Source organism: Rhinolophus ferrumequinum, chromosome 16 (genome assembly GCF_004115265.2).
Source record: "Rhinolophus ferrumequinum isolate MPI-CBG mRhiFer1 chromosome 16, mRhiFer1_v1.p, whole genome shotgun sequence".
Lineage (NCBI taxonomy): Eukaryota > Metazoa > Chordata > Mammalia > Chiroptera > Rhinolophidae > Rhinolophus > Rhinolophus ferrumequinum.
In genome coordinates this window covers 53239074-53256882 of record NC_046299.1, presented here as the reverse complement: position 1 = coordinate 53256882, position 17809 = coordinate 53239074, and the positions used below count along the sequence as shown (strand labels likewise).

The following is a 17809-nucleotide window of genomic DNA, read 5'->3' as shown; positions in this document are numbered from 1 at the left end:
ATAAGTAAATGGATATCCTAATATAGAAACTTCATTGTATCCCAGGAATAAATCTTATTTGGTCATAATGTTTTACTTTGCTATTTATGCTGTTGAGTGTTGTTTATAATTACTTTATTTAGTGTTTTTGTGCCTATACTCATAATTGAGTAGAGTAGGTAGTTATTTTCTCTGAATCCTTATACATTTTTATACAAAGGTTTTATGGACCACAGGCAAAGAATTTGGAAGTAATTTATCTATGCTCTGGAATAGTTTAAATAGCTTTGGAATTTTCTCTATCGTGAGCTTGCACTAGCTCACAAGAACATATTGTACATATCTCTTCCCAACTCCACATTAAGTGACGTCATGCGTGCATCTTGAAATCAGTCATGGTTGGAACATTCACACAACAGAAATTGGCAAACATTACAAATCAGGCGTGTGTGTGTGTGTGTGTGTGTGTGTGTGTGTGTGTGTTGTTTGTTTTGCAGAGACAGAGTTGTTAAACATTCAAAAGAGTACTACTGAATCATTTTGTCTTCTAATGTTTGATAAAAATTTCCCTGTAAAACCACCTAGACTTTGTGCTTTTCTGGCAGTCACGATATGTCTTTATGAACTGTGTTTTGCCTATGGAAAAACAATCTGTTTCAATTTCCTATCTCTTCTGGAGTCAGTTTTATGAAATTATATATTCCTAGAAAATTATCCACTTGATTTAGACTTTCAGATATTTGCACACCATTGAACAAAGTTAATTCTTGTGGTACTTTTTAATTTTCTCTGGTTTCTATGGCTTTTCAAGTTTTATTTTGTATATTTGAATTTTGTTTAATTTTCCTTGATTAAATTAGTGAGTTTTTCAAGAAATTAGTGTAAAGATTTATTATAGTTTTTTATTTTATAACTGAATAATATCTGGTTTTAGCTTTAATAATTCATTACTTTCATTTCATTTTGGCTTATTTAGCAGAGTGTTTTCTAAGTTCAGATTTTTAATTTATCTTTCACATTTTTTCCTTTTTTTAAAAAAAAAAAATATATATATATATACTTAAAGCTGTTTCCCTCTTGGAATGGCCTTGGATCTATTTTGTAGATTCTAATAGTTAACCATTTCATTATAATACTTATTTAGCTATTCTATAGTTTGGACTTGTTTGCTTTGAGATTTAAGAGTATTAGAAAATTTCTAGGTAGAAGGGCTCTTTGCAACCTGATTTTGTTATTAATATTTAATTTTATTACATTGTGATGTGACCTGAGAGTTTTTGTACTACTTCTATTCCCCGAAATTTATTGAAATTCTATTTGTGACCTAGTGTATTATTGTGGAAGACTGTATTTGCCAAAATGGTCAGAGCAGTATTTCTGGCCCCACACGCTCTTCCAGAACTTGGCCACTCCCCCATCAAAAGGTGGAGTCTATTTTCCCTTCCCCTAAACCTGGGCAGGACTTTTGTGACTAACTTGATGAACAGTTGAAGTGATGCTGCATGACTTCTAAGACATAGGTCATACTAGATAATATGGCTTTTGCCTCGCTCTTATTCTTTTTTGGTCCTCTTGCCCTTGGTCAGCCACCACGCCGTGAGGAAGGCTTTACCAGCCTACAGAAGAAGACCACATTGAGAGGAACCGAGACCCCTAGGCGATAGCCAACATCAAACACCAAGCATGTGAGTATATGATTTTTCAAATGATTCTAGCTCCCAGATTTCAAGTCTTCTTCTACTGAGGCCTCAGACATTATAGAGCACAGATAAGTCATTCTCAACAGATGATCAAACACTGTTTTCAATATCATTAATTATATTCCCTATGCTATACTTTACATCCCATGAATATCTCTATCAATTAATCTATCTATCTATCTATCTATCTATCTATCTATCTATCTATCTATCTATCTATCTATAGCTCTCTATAGATATATAGATATAGATAAAGATATATTTATTTAATTATAGTTGACATTCAATATTATTATTCTACATCAGCTTCAGGTATACAGTACAGTGGTCAGGCATCTACACAATCTATGAAGTAACCCTCCCCTCCCCACCCCCATAGGTCCAGGATGCAACTGGCACCCTACCTGAAACTAATATGAAAAAAAAATTAAATAAATATAAAAAAAGAATAGTGGTTCAAATCAAAACAAACAAACAAAACCCTATGTTTTCTAGTTAGTTGTTGGTTTGAGGTATTGTTTTTTTTTCCCTATAGGGTGTAATGTAGTATCATTTCTATCATTTCTGCTAACACCTTAAACTGGCTTCGTGCCTTAGGTCACAGGAAATGGTCTACAAGATGCTACAGTTCTGGCCTCTGCTATTGTTCTGACTTCATCTCCACCCCCCACAACCATCCTGTCCCCCTGCTAGATTACTATCCTAACCACTGGCCTCCTAGCTCTACTTCATGTATGCCAGGCATGTTCCTGTCTCAATACCTTGCACTTGCTCTTTCCTCTGCCTGGATGATTTTCCTCTCAGATATTCTCAGGTTTCCATCTCTCACTTCCTTCCAGTTATTACTCCAATGCCACTTTCTCCGTGGTGCCCTCTCTGGCTATCAAATCTTAAATTATGAACACATGCTCCCTTTGCTTTTCATCTTAGTAATTATCTCTAACATACAGATGAGACTTTTATTTTTTATTTTAGTTATCAATGCTTTCACTCAATTAGAAGTTAAGCTCTTTGAAGGCAGACATTTTTGTCTGCTTTATTCATCCTCTTATATCCCCCTATCTCCAGTGTTTGTAACAATGCTTGGCACATAGTATGTGCTCAGCAGATATCTTTTTAATTAATGAATGAATTTCTAAGGATTCAGGAGAAGAAAGGACGCTGTGAACATGTTCATTATGCTTAGTTCTCCTTCTGCTTTACAATTTCCCAGATATAGCTGCATTTACTGCCCTGCCTAGCCTGTTCTCCAGGGGACCTTGGCTATTTGATTCATACACTGTATGAAGTAAGTTCTAGAAAGATTCCAAGAGTCCGATGAAGAAAGGAAGAAATTAGATATAAAAAGGAAAGCTCTCTCTTGAGAGAAGAAATTTGAAGGAGAGGATGGTTATATCGGTTTCTTTAATCAAAAACAAAGAAAGGGACTGCATCTCATCCTCTTTGACTCTCCTTGATTTGGGAGAGACTGATGAGGTACAGCAAGATAAATAAAGGAATAAAGAGCTAACCCACAAGAGAGAAGACGGCTTTATTGTTCTTACACAGATGTCTGTCCTTACAACATAGGATTTTTTTTCCTCTTTGGGGGAGGGTGGGAATAGGGTAAAAGGCAATTTAAATTGGAATCTCCAGGCAGTCTGTGTTTTAGAATTAGCATTGCATTATTTTCCTGGCTCCCCACCCCCTTCTGTCTTTTAGTTGAGGAACATTTGCCCAGGAACCGCACTGAGAGTTTGCATTAGCATCCCTGAGGACAGAACTCTGACCCCACAGACTAAGGAAGCTACAAATGGAAAATTCCAAGTTGCTGTCCTCTTTTATTTTCATGCTAATGATTCTGCAGAGAGTATGTAAAGAAACAGATGCACAAGAATAATAAAGAGTTGAGGGCTAAGCACTCCTTTGACAACACTGGAGTGTTTTTTTCCAGGAGGGTCCTGTGTCTATCTGTGCTTCTAGAAGTCCAGAGAGGTCAAGGTGAAACCAGGGTTTCATCGTATGAAGAAGCTGAACTAGCACTGACATAGAAAACCCTGGCTCTGGGTTTCATATCCTGATTGGATTTGAAAGTTGTGTAAGTTTTATTTCACTTCCTTCGGGCTACTCTCTTCACCTCGCATACACAGATGAGCCTATCATCCACAAGGCCGTGGGGAATTCCCACTCTTCCTGGACCTCTTACCTGAGTTCAATAATACTCATCCTTTCTTTTGATCTAACGAAAATGGTACCCACTGTATTTTCAGTCTCTGGCGACTTCCCCTGTATTCTGTTCAACGACAACCTCCTCCCATCTTTTCCTTAGGATAACTTCATCCTGGGTATAATTCCTCAAGTGGGAGACATATAAGAGCCTACATTCTGCAAAGCCAAATTGTCTCAACCTCCTTTTCTTAATATGCAAACAAAAGTGATGTTTAACGTCACCACAGGAATGCCTCATAGAGGAGACTCTAATCAGAAACAGAATAATCATATCTAACCTCTGCTTTGAGGTTTCTTCTCACACACACAACCCACCAGAAATTGAACAAGAATGCCCTTTGGTCACTCCCTAAGTTCTCTTTCACACTCAGAAACCACCGAGGGGGGAGTTCCTCCAGATTTGGTACCTATACAAATGGTTTCTTTCATTCCAGCGGTGGCTTTAGAATTTTTATAATCAAAGTTCACAGGAGTAACAACTGGGTGGAAATGTGTGAGCGGAGAGGGAGGGGACACGATTTGTTTTAAAACTGCCTGTCTGTAGCAGGAACACATTTTGTTTTTCCTCCTGTGTAGGTTTCTATAAGGTGATTAGGGGAAAGAGCCTTACACATTTGCAAGCAGAAGGTGGGAGGAATAAAGCCCTTTCTTTACACCTGAGTAAAAACAACTTAGCAGTGGCCACTCCCAAGTGATATGATAAACTTGGCTTTCTCCTTCCACCCATTTGCTTAATTCAGCTCTCATTTTCATCCAACGTGCCGCCCAATCCTTTGATCTTCACTCATCTCTCACTTCTCTTCATTCTTACATCTAGTTTGGCCTCTGCTTTCTAGGCACAGGGACTTTTCTCTCCCATTAGACTATAGGATTCCTGCAGGCAGAGCCCACAGCCCCAGTGCAGGGTTCCTCTAAAAAAAAAAAAAAAAATTAAACAAAATAAATAAATAAAATAAAATAAACATGGTTGGGTGACTGATTGAAGAAACAGAAACAGGCCCTGGCAGTGACCTAAAGCATATGGAATTCTGATTAAGAGAATTGAAAAGTCAAAAGCCCAAAACCACACCCTTTATAAAGTACACACATCCCAACAAATCCAAAGTTATTGGAAAAGTAACAGCCCTCTCCCCTGACCAGCCCCAACGAAAAATTTCATTAGAACGGATAAAGAAGCAGAGCAGTAAATATTAATAGCTGGAAGGGGAAAGCTGGAGGACAGCAGGCTAACTGAGCAGGTGTTCACCTCACTCAATTGCAATCCACTCGCAGCCAACAACGTCATCGTTTGGCTTCCTCGAGCTCACCGACAGGCCATTTTTCATGATTTTACCATTTCTGGCCAAATGCAAACTTTTTAATTAAATGTACCACATAATTCCAGATGTTTGTTTATTTGTTCCAAAAGGGTTGTAAAAATCTCTGCATGAGGAAAAACCTGTGGCAGGGGTAAAGCTTTCTACAAGAGGCAGGGAAATGAACGAGTTGGAAGAACTGGCACTGGGAAGTTGACGCTGGGCACAGCGCTCCGCAGAACAAGCTAGACGAAAAGTTTCGGCTTCAAACATCTCTCCTTTGATGCACCTATGATGGAAGACTAAAACACACTGGCCACTTAATTAGCTTTTTAAAGGCTACAGCTCATCTTGAGCCAAAGACTGGGAGAGAACAAATTTGTGTGGCTGCTCTGCCTGCTTCATTTTTGTTTGCTGCTGTTGCCCCGAGCTCTACTGCATCAATTCCAGCAGTTTTCCTTCCATTTAACCAGCAAGATGATAGCTCGTGCATGAGGAGTAGGGGAGAATCTTGTGTGTGGGGTGGGGGGGGGGCACGAGAGAGGGAGTACAGGAAGAGACCACAGCTTTCCACACACCGTGCCAGCTTCCAAGCAGCCTTCTGCTGTCTCTGGGGCTCTCTATCCCTAAAGATAACCAGTCATTAAGTCCGTCTGTTGCATTTGCTCCAGAATGTTGCTCAGTAGCAACTGCAATATTTGCTTCCTTTATTTTCTGTTCCCCCATCCAGCCAGTAACTCCAGGCTTCATCATCCAACGCTAGATGATTTCAACATTAGCCTAAACGGATGCTGGGCTCTACATTTTGGTTTCAAAAGCCAACATCAGAAATACTTTGAATAACATGGGGAGGAAAAGCATTGACTGATCATTTTCTCTGATGCCCACGCCAGGGATACCCAGTGACCAAACCGTCAGCAACCCCAAACAGCATCTGCACCGTGGTCATAAGGTTCTCTTTACATCGTCCCCATGCCTGCTCCACTGGCAGTGTCCTGGCCCCAGCTGTCTTCCCCATCTGTTACTAAGTTGTTTCCTAAATTACCTTTGCTAGGAACGTGCTCTTTGGAGGCAACAGAGTCTGCAGTCACATAGTATGGTGTCAAGAAATGGAAAGTGTCTAAAACCGGAACAAACTCCCTTCAATACCACCACACAGTGGCCTCTCAACTCTAGACTCTTTTTTTCCAATTCCACCTGCACACTGTTTACAGTTTAACAACCCCATAGCACAGCTTTAAATCAAATCTAGATGCTTCTGCCTGTTCAAAGACTGCCGTAATATGGACCCACCCTGTGTAAGTAACCGTAGTTGTGACTTTTTCAAAACTGGGTAGCTTCCTTCAGTCCATTCTATCCATTCTCACCCCGTGCGGCTTATCCATTTCCTTTGTTTTTGGAATGTCCTTCTTTTGCCCTCCACCTACCAATGCCCTACGTGTTCTGCAAAGCTCAAAACCACCATCTTCCCAACAGCCACGCCTGACTATTCTAGCCTTGACTGATTCCCATTTTCCTAAACAGTTATAGCCCTGATCCCAGCTGGTACCCAGTAAAGCAACTCTGAATTACATAGTGCATAATATATTGTTTGGTGGGCATTGCTTCATTTTTGGTGTCTCCTCAATCAGACCATAAATTCTAGGAAGACAGATGCTACGCTCTATTTCTGAAGTTTCTGAAAATGCTAACATATACTTTGTACACAGGGGATACTAAATAAAGACACGCTGGAGGAGTCCATGACAGTGCTCAGAGCAATACTTGTCACTTCAGGAGTTAGATTTGACCAATGGAAGGGATAAGAAACAGCCAATAACTCTGAACTTTCAAGACATTTAGAATCTTCAAACCTGTCAATCTCAGACCCTCCATTTTTTAAGACAGAGGGACAGGTTTTTACTACCATTTTTATTTGCACTGACTGTTGGGGAAAGGGCTATTCTTATGACTGCTCATTCTACAGAAGTAAGGTTCCTTACTGCTAGGTGGGGGTTGGGCGGTGATCCTATTTTTCCCTCCTTGCTTAGCTTCTGGAACAGAAGAACCAAATTCCTAGCCCCTCTGTGTCTCTGAGTGCACTACAATTCTGCCCGAAAAGTAGAGAAATAAAGCAGTCCTGGAGACTGCAAATGAAAGATCATCCTTGGAGAAAAAGTACAGGAAATGGACCCTATGGATTTCAAATGCTTAAAAGACGTAGCTTAAAGTTCCTGGCTCAAGTCCATGCCAGTCTTGGTAATAGTCTAACAGATTCATCCATCTTCAGATTCCACTTGGCTTGCTCTTCCATCACTGCCACCTTCCCAGACAGCGAGTGCACACATGCACATCTATCTATATATATGCGGAAGTTTTAATCTACACTACCCTCCATTCCAATCCACCCAGCCCCGCTCCATACAGAGTGAAGCTATTGACCCTGCAAAGCAGCAGGGAGATGAATTTGATGACCCAGACTAGAGTTTTTAAACCATTTCAGCAAGCTTTAGAATCAAAGGAAAGTACAATTTATTCAGCACTTAGTAAAGTCCTTTTACTTTGGAACAGAGTGCACACACTGAAAATAGACTCCCACTGCCACGCAGATAAAATAAACCTGTCAACCACTACTGTCAAATCACTAGTCACCTCAATTAAATAAAGGAAACTTTAGCAGTTCTCAGCATCTGAGAATTCCACCAAGATTATAAACCCATAAAAGCATTACGAAGGAAAGAAAACTAAAGTAATGGGTTCTGTTGAAAATGTCATCAGAGGAAAGCATTTTACATAATTAGAAAATGCTAATAATAGCTCTGCTCAAAGAACCAACATACTCTCCCGGCACACAGGCAGGGCAGAGCCGTAACATGAAGTCTGAAAGAAGGGAGCCACTGATTCGACAGGACCCCTAGATGAATGGTGTCCCCTCAGCAGGGAGGCCTTCCTTGCCAATTGTTAATGTAAGATCCTCTCTCTCTCTCTTTCTCTCCCTCCCTGGCCTCTCCCTCCATCTCTCTTTCTTGCTTTCAATATACTTTCCATAGGGAGGCTAAATCTGTTATGCTTTTATGAACCTTCAATGAGTCAGTGACGTTTCTGAGAAGTCATCTGCTGGTCAGCTCGCTTGAAAGACTACAAATGACACTGGAACAACATGGGTTTCAATGCACACGTCAACGTAGAGAGGAGTTTTTTTTCTATAAATACGTACAGTACCTGCCAATATATTTTCTCTTCCTTATGATTTTCTTAATAACATTTTCTTTTTTCTAGCTTCCTTTATTGCAAGCATACAGCATATATGATACATATAACATACAAAATATGTGTTAATCAACTGTTTATCCATATGGCTTCCAGTCAACAATAGTCTATTAGTAATTAAGTGGGGGGGAGTCAAAAGTTATATGTGGATTTTCGACTCCACAGGGGGTCAGCACCCCTAACCCCTACATTGTTCAAGGATCACTTGTAATCAAAATATTCCAGAAAACAGAAGGCAACAAATAAGCAGGCTGCCTTAGTCACAGGGTCTGATCTCAGGTGAGACCTACCTGGCAAAGTCACCAAAATGATCAGGTTGTTTATTCCATCGATTTAAATGGCCCATGAGAACCAACAAGCAGTAGGCAAAAAGATTCCTTGAGGCTGAACTACTAAGATAACCTAATAAACGCATCTATTTTCCTTGAGTCTTTGTTATTATTCTGTGTAGATTTTGTTTATTATAACAATCAAACCGACTTAGCTTGCACACCTCCGGTGGGCTGACAAGGCAAGGTGGTAGGGATATAAAACATAGAAAATGTTTTAAAAATTGGCTGAAAGAGACAGATTACCTCCAAATCCTACAATCCTCGAGCAAATTGTGATGAACCATTTGGTGATCAGGCAGTCTCATCTTGAACCCTCCCGAAAGCATAGTGCTGGTGGCATGCAGTTTCTCTGGCGGACATCCCCATCCCAGATGTCTTTGTCTACATTGCCACATCTTCGCATACATCCATTTAAATTTTCCCCTTATTCATTTCACTTTGGCTTACTTAATAGTTGAAGCAAAATACTTTGTATTTATGGCTTTTGTGAAAATGTATTTGCTGGTATCTCAGGCTAAAACTATTTAAAAATTCAAAACAAAAACACCTGCAGTTTTTCTTTCCATCTTTTTCTTCTTTTTTGCATGGCCCACATTGAGCTACTTCTTGGAAATATACAGAAAAATCAATTGCGAGGTATAAAATACAACTCATATTAAGGAAACTGCAAGTGACAACTAGTCACGATAAGTTGCTATGTGAATCACTCTGTGCCAGTCCTGGCAATCAATTTCAAACACAAATAGACCAAGGCCCTGGAAGAGGATGAGCACCTAACAACTGTGTTTATAAAAATAATGGCAAGATTGCCAAGGTTGGCTAGAAGTAGGATGGTTATCATCTCCATGCAAGTTTTCATACCAGATTTCCGCTTGGTTTCTTTTTATGCATTTAAAGTCCAGTGCTTGATAGGACAAGCTAACTATGGCATATCTTCAAAGTAGCTGTATAAGCATCAGGCAAAAAAACCAATAATTCAGAGATGTTCACTGGGCTTGTAATAACTTTGCAAAATGTGTGTACAAACAAAGTGGAAGGGGACCCTCAAAGTGATAGCTGTTGGTGAGGTTGGATTAGGGTAGATGTGTCAGATCAGATGTTTTAACCGGCATCACCACCACCTTCTTCTAAGGTTTTCTCCGCAACTCAGAGGAAGAACTGTAAACTACACTTCCCAGGATTCCCTTGGCATATGGTTCTAGGTTAAAGTGGGTAAAAGAGAGACACTGGAGTATGATTTGGAAATCTGGAAAGAAGGAGGGGCGGGGCACTGCGAGGATAGCCCCAATGTTGGAAGCAGTATCCAAGTGAATTTCTTGAGAGTCACCCCGCATTGTTGCTGAAGATTAGAAAGTCAGTAGGAGATCCCCAGGGGTTCCTGAGATGCCCAGAAACTTTAGCAAGCTCTTGAAGATTATTGGACTCGGTGCCAAGGTGGAGACCCTAGGTGGTAGCCTCCCTGACTCTCAGTCCTTCCCTTATTACATAAGTCATTCCTTACATTAAAACGCTTCATAATTTGAATATATAGTGTGTCTTCTATTTCCCCTGTCTGAATTCAGACTGGTACCATACATAGTATTTTCCCCTTTGGTTTTTAAAATTTTGTCTGTTCCAGAATTTATAGATCTGTAATTTTAAAAAAGTGTCAGGGAGGAGAGTAACAGGTCATTCTTTTGATAGAAACAGGCAAGGGTGATATACTTCTCTGCAGCCTTAGCACACGCTTTGGAAATCCACCCTGGCAGTGGACATCTCTAGGTTTTGCCTGTCCATGTACTTTCTTTCCTTTCCCCCCAGCACAATACCACCGTTAGCCCTGCATTTACTTCATAGGTCCTGTGTGAAGGACAAATATCAGGGGTGGCCTGGAAACCAAGGACACAGAGCTTTAGTTTGTTTTCCCTTACCTCTGCTCCTGAGTGACTCAGTCTTCCCTAGAAATTCTTGGTGTCTGCCTGTTAGATGGGAATAATAATATTTACCCTCCCTACTTTATAGGGTTGTCTTGAAGATGATATGGTCTATGCTTTAAAGAGAAATTTCTTCCCCGAAAGACACAATGGTCTATATAAATGCAAATTCTACTTCTAACAGCTACCAGATAAATAATGGCAATATGTGTCATGCAGGGCTATGTCCTATACATGCAGTGTATTTAGAGACATTTCTCCAACAAACATTTCAACATTCTTCGTAATGGGAATGCAAAGATATAAAATAAATATATAGTATGTAGACTAGGTAACAGCTGAGAACACTGACCCAACCCATGTTCTCTGTACTCTGAAGACATGCTCTGAAGACAGCAGAATTCTCAGGGAGATTTCAGGTAGACTGGTCCAAAACCGTATCTATAACACAACCTACATCACACTGAGAGTTCAGACCCTTCTTTGAGAGCTTCTATTCTAGTAAAACAGTTCCATTCATTGCCTCAGTTTATCCCATTCACTTTCTACCATCAAAGCACCAGAGTTTGAAAACTATGACATTAAAATAAGTATCGACGTGAAAGTTATGCAATGTGGCTAAATCTGCCTGGCAATGGATCAATAGATATGGCTTCCATCCATGATCATTTGGATTTCTGAAAGCGACAGAGTTGAGGTCTGAGGTCCACAAGGCTGGCCTTTCACTTCAGTATGTGCTCACCTCTAATGGAAGATGGGTCTCCTTTCTCAGATGCAATCAAGTTATCTCACACAGGTATCTAAGTTACTGACTCTCCTCTGGATGTTTATCACTCGTCATTTACTGAACAAATATTTATTGAGCACTGATTAAGTATGAGGCCCTGTGCCAAGCACAGCAGAGATAGTGGTGACCACATAGATATAATCTCCTCCACTCCCCTCAAGAGCTTATAGCCCACCTAAAAAAATAGTCCCTGAAAAGGTAAAACTGACCTAATATGAATGTGTAGGGATGTGGGATCAGAGAATGTTCCTTGGAGTTATGCTACTTAAGCTGATACCTGAAGAATGAGTAGGAGTCAGTGATGTGAAAGAAGAAGGGCTCAAATCTGTACTGCTCCTCAGGGTGCTTTCATTTATAAGTTCGAGATATGCATTTACCTGACCTCTATGATACAAAGCAGAATATGAACAATTGTGCTAAGGAAATAGAAACAAATGTTATAAGTACCTCAAGAAGGAGGAAAATCAAAACAGATGAGGTCAGAAAAAATTTCACATAGGAAGCAGAAAATACTATGCATTACTTTCTACAATGTACAGATTATCTGTAAGTTACAGATGGAGTCCTCTATCTCCTGATCATCATTCTGAGCCCAGACTTTCTTTGCATTTGAATCTAGAGTCCTTAGGACATGAATCTTGGGCCTATCATACTCGACATTGGAAGTTACAAAAAAGGACAAGTAAAGGGAAAATGGCATGTATAGAAAAATAGCAATTTTCACAAGAACTACTGCCTGTCAGTTTGTGTAGTTGTTGGTGCGGAATGAAAAGAGATTGGGAACTGGACGAATCAAACATTATTTGCAAATAGAACTTCCACTTACGATTTTAGAGACCAAGTTTCAAACATCATGGAAGATTTCACTTGGGAGAGAATTGATGTAATTTGCCTTCACAATGTAAAATTACCTCTCTGGACAAATGTTTGTAAGCTGTTTCCAGGAGGGTATCAACAAATGATGCTCAAATAGTTTGCTAATTTATATGATCTGAAATTTAGAATAATTTCTTTAAATTAAATATAAAAAAACAACAACAAGATGACACTTAAGTGGTTTCATTCTTGGTGCCAAAAAATATGGCTTCCCCATTGGTCATTGTATAATTCATGCCAAGCTGAAATATATCAGTCTCATCTTTTCAGTCCAATAATTTTTCAGCCTTAATGAGCTTCTCATTAAGCTCTCTCTTTACTGGTCTCCTTATGACGTCAGGCTCAAAAGACCTGGCCATCATTTCATGATGCTGACTTGCTTTTTCACCATCCAAGTCCTTAGCACTGATCAGGCAACAAGGGCATTAAATGCAGAGGAAAATTCCTCAGTAAAATTGAGACATCAGTTGTTGGCTCCCTTTAAATAACATTTTCCCCATTGATGTCGGGCTCTGACGTCAACCAAGGGCACCTATTTTCACTCTAACCACCTTACGCATTTTCCATATTCCAAATATTACTCAAAATATATTATTTTGCTTATTTGTCTTATATTTTATCTCTTCAAGGTTTAGATTTATTATTTTACTATTACAACGACAGGTGATTTTTGTTTTATTGATGATTAACATTTATCTAATCATATCCTCCTGTTGTGAAATCTCAATTTCATGAGCAGATCAACTTTTACAAGTAAGTGGGCTTGAGGGCTCTGAGACTTTAGTTCCTATGCAGTGTACTCAACGGGCTATAGAGTAAAATTACCCTCATTCAGATACAAGAAACCAATTAATAAATCCAGGAGGATATGATGCTAGGGTTAATTTGTTTTTCTTTCTAGATAAGGTATTATTATTTGCCGAGGGGAATTAAAAAAAAAGTCTCTAAAGAGATAACGCTCAGAACCTTCATGAGGACATTTAGTGAAGAAGACCTATTCATGCCTCTCAAAATATAACATGTTGGCAGCTATTTATTCTACCTGTCTTTGAGCAAAATTGATTTTCACAAAAATTGACACACAATGAACAGAATCACCATTGAACCCTAATTGAACCAACGTATATTTAAATGTAGAAAAGTTCTACTGTGCCCAGACATCAAAGATGCAACACAAGCCCAAGTCACGGATAACTGGAACCTTCATTACTCTCTCGATCATTTCCTGCAGAAATGCGCCATTTGCCCAGAGCCTATGTGTCTTCTGAGAGGACTAGCTCCATCACTCTTCTCTATAGCCTTTCCTCCTACCCACCAACCTTGCAATGTAGCTGGATGACCAAGCTGGAACAGTACTTATTCAGTGTTCCCTGTATGTTCTAGGGGAATTTCCTGCTTGGGGAAACGATGTTTAAAGTATGGAATGCCCTTAAACTAAGCCTGTTCTCATTTACCTTTAGAAGGTAGGTTCACAGTTAGGAAACGTGGCTGTAGTTATATCCAGGATAAAATGGGATAAACAAGTTATAGCACCTGGACTTTTCGGTCCTAATGAGTTCCAACAAAGATGATTCACATAGTCCTGGGCCTAAGTAGCCAGCTTAGGGATAAGGCATTTTAAAATTATATTCCATATAGGCTCTAGAGATGGCAATATGAATTCAAGGCTTTGGAAAAATTAGGTAAGCCAAATTAATATTTCAAGGATCAGAGGATTCAGGGAAAATGACACACTGATTCTCTTAATGTTTCCAGGAAAACTGGAATTCCTTTTAGCTGCAATGCAGAGTTCATTCATTTTTAAATTACAGATTTCAACTATTATACTCCCCAACAATGATACTTCTACAAATATTAGTGAGTTTCTCCATTTTTCTTCATCCTTTTTGCTGGAGGTAATAATCTACTTAGTAATTTTTAAGAACTATAATCTCTTTATTTAAAGAAAAAAAATCACAAAATTATGCCGTGAATTTATCTGCCTTCCCAGTAGACTGCCACTAAATTCTGTTCAATATGAGTTAAAATCGCTAGGTTTGACAGGCATGGTTTTTTCATCAAGGACTTAAAAAGCACTATGTCCCTTCTAAAGTGCCAAGGCAGCAGTCACGAGCCCAGAGCCCCACATGGCCAAGTGTCCCTCCCGCAACCACTGAGAGCAATAAACAGCTGAGTTCCTACCGCGGTGACTGGTGAGGTCCCTGGAAGCACCAGGCAGGGGTGTGTAGTGGCATTCCGGAGAGGAAGCAGCGCTGTCACTGGAAACCTGCGCGATAAAAGCAAATGTCAATGTTGAAATAACACCAAATACTAAACACCTTCGTTTACCACACATGTCTCCTTGGGATCTGGGTTTGGAGAGAATATTATTGACCGAGACTCATCTTAGGAAGCAAGAGTGGCCTGAGTTGGGATAATATATTGGTGAGTGTAGGGTAGAATACACAGCTCTGAGGGGCCTTGGTACAGGTGGCAGTTGCTCTGACACAAAGGGGCTGTTTGTTTATTGTCTTGAACTGTAAGCAAGAAGGAGGAAAAGAGAGTGGTTGGAGGTAAGAAATGGTGCAGACTTAGATTTCTGTCGCGGGCATCCTTCCAGTAATTCCCATGGATTAAATGCTCACTGTGAGGAGATTACTGTGGGAACCAGTGAAGAGGCTGAGCTTAATCCCCGGGTGGATGGGAAAACCCGAGATGGTTTACATGGGCCCAGTGGCAGGAAGACAGAGAGAACACGAAGACTTAGGACTCCACAGCATGAGGTGGACATAAGGAAGGATATAAGCCCTTGCAGATCACACAGTTGGGGTTCTGACTAAGTGTAACAAGAGCACTGAGAAACCACCTGAAATTTGAAATATAATGGTTATCAACAAAACTTTGCTATTCCAAGGCCTATAAGAACATGATATGAAATATACCTATGAAGTTGTTTTGTTTTGTTTTTATTGTACACAAACAGCTCTTTAACCATCAAACTCTGTATGCGATGTGACCAGGCTGCTAATTCTCTCTTTTCCCTAACTACATCCCTCGGGGCTAAGGCAGGAAGAAAGGACCGTGGCTGTGAGGTTGGTTGTCACTCAGAACCGATGACCATTATGTCACATTCAGAATGTGGCTTCTTATAGCAAAAAGCATCACCACTGTAACTCTTATTGAGACTTCTGAATCAAATGTTACCTACTTTTTTTTTAATATCCAAAGAAGAACATCTGCTAGGCTCAAAATCCTAAGCTTACAACCTTTCCAAGCTTCATGAAAAAGTAAATTTCATTAATGCTAGATTTTTCTTTCTGGAATAGGAAATACATTCTATGGGATATATTTGCTCTGCTAGGAGCAAGCTTTTTCTCCAAAGAGATTATCTACATTATAGGAATCAAAACTAAATAGGAGATTAGACGTACTTGCCAGAAAAACCCTTTAAATCCCGTTTCTGACATTTGAGATATTTGATTAAGCAGCTTTCAGTGGAGACTTATATAAAGAGCTCTGAAAGGTGTAGAACCAGAAGCTCTGTCCCTAAGGTCGAGACAGATTTCAGGGAGCATTACTTCACTCCGGCTCCAAAGAAAATATATGATGTTTAAACTTGATGCAAAGGTAGTGAGTCCAGAAAGATAAAAGTTCAGAAACTAAGAAAAGTGTTTTAAAAGGTAGGTAAGACTTCATAGGTCCTACATCATTATCACACTTAGGATGCTGCAATAATATAAAAGAGTCACAAAATAGATTAAAAATTCAAATAGTAGAGTCACCATGTATTTCTCCGTTTGGCATTCAAGGTCTCCTGTAGTGACTATGTGATAAATGAGACATAATGACAGTGTTTCAAATATGGCATCTATTCAGTGCTTGAGGCTGGACATATGGGGTGGGAGTCTGGGCGCCAACCTTCCACAGGTCTACCATACTTCCTCCATAACAGGCCATGCTTCTCTCTCTGTCAATGTTTTTGTTCCACTTTATCACCGAAAAAGCCTAAAATTCCAACATGAATCTTAGGTTGCTATATTGTCATATTTCTTAGTACTTCTAATCGCAATTTGGGCTGTTGACAATTTAATGACAGCTTTTCCTAAAATTACTGGAAGAAACTACCTTTCAGCAAATACCTCTGACTGGGCAAAACATTCGAGTTTTGTAACCAAGAGTAAAATAGCTATTTCATTTTATTTCCAATTGTAGTCGAAGCAAAAAGTGTGCAGCTCGAGCTCTGCCTTGCAGTCATGGTTCTATGCCGAGTATTTAATCCCTTTTCTACTCAGTATCCATTTATAAACTCAAGTCATGGGAAAGAACCCAGGAAAAGAACAAGATTGCCAACTATGCCTTTCAGTGGGACTTTCCATGGCTGGATGTTTAGGAAAACTACTACAAATCAAGATTCTAACTGCCGTGTCTTTGACTTAAGCTTTTATCCAAATGAAGTCCACGTGATGTTTTCAATAGAGATATACACACTTGGTCTCTGAATATTATACTTAGAAGCACAATTCAGAAAAGCACACTTATCGTATAAAAGAAGCAGATAAGATGATACCTTAAATTTGCCCACTACCTGCCCAAGAATAAAAACTCCCCTTGAAACTGGAGTAATGTACCCATAGTAGAGCAAGTGTGAGACAATAGAAACAATCTAAATAATGTGTTTTGTTTTCTTTTGTTTTGTTTTTACCTGGATTAAGAAGATATGAGAATAGGGAAATTTGGGTAAATCTGAATCTTCAGAACTATAAATACTCTTAAATCTTTGAGTCCTTGCCAAATTTCCTAACTACCTATGGCAAGCATTATACTTTTACATATTACTTTTTAAATCACTCCCAGTAGAAGATATTGTAACATCTACAATAAAATATTAGTATCCAGAATACATATGTCTGTCAGTAAATAAAAACACAATAGAAAAATGGACAAAGGAAATGCAGACAATTCAAAGAGAAAACCTGAATGGTCAATAAATAAAAAAGTAGATGGTCAAATTTACTGGTATTAAGGGCAATGCAAATTAAGAGAGTAAGATACAATTTTTCCACCCACCATATCGGCAAACTTGTAAGTCTTATACTAACAAGTGTTATGGAGAATGAAGGGAAACAAAACTACTTTCTCATCCCTTGCAAGTAGGAATGTACATTGGTTTAAATACTTTGGAGAGTAATTTAGCAATATCTAATAAAATTGAAAATTGGTACAGCAATTTCATTTAAAATATATACACTGAGTGAAATGGAAAATTCCACTCAGGTCTGTGAGGTGGAACATAAAATAATGTTTACTGCAGCATTATTTATAAAAGAACAAACTGGAAATAATTCAAATATCTGTCAATAAGGAAAATAAACAAGTAAAATGTTGTATATTTATATGATGGAATGATATTTAGTATTTAAGAGCAATAAACCTGATTTATATATCTCAATTTAAGGAGGTCTAAAAATTTAATACAGAGTGAAAATGCAAG

General features: G+C 39.1%; 1 protein-coding gene across 4 annotated transcripts in view; it reads right to left on the bottom strand.

The window, feature by feature from the left end:
• Positions 1-17809, bottom strand: part of LRMDA (leucine rich melanocyte differentiation associated) — a 1022392-nt gene that overhangs the window by 203704 nt on the left and 800879 nt on the right. For all 4 annotated transcript variants that reach the window (XM_033129763.1, XM_033129766.1, XM_033129764.1 and 1 more), the window contains one exon: positions 14521-14605. In XM_033129763.1, the coding sequence (XP_032985654.1) occupies positions 14521-14605 (85 nt within the window). The remainder of the gene's footprint in view (positions 1-14520; positions 14606-17809) is intronic.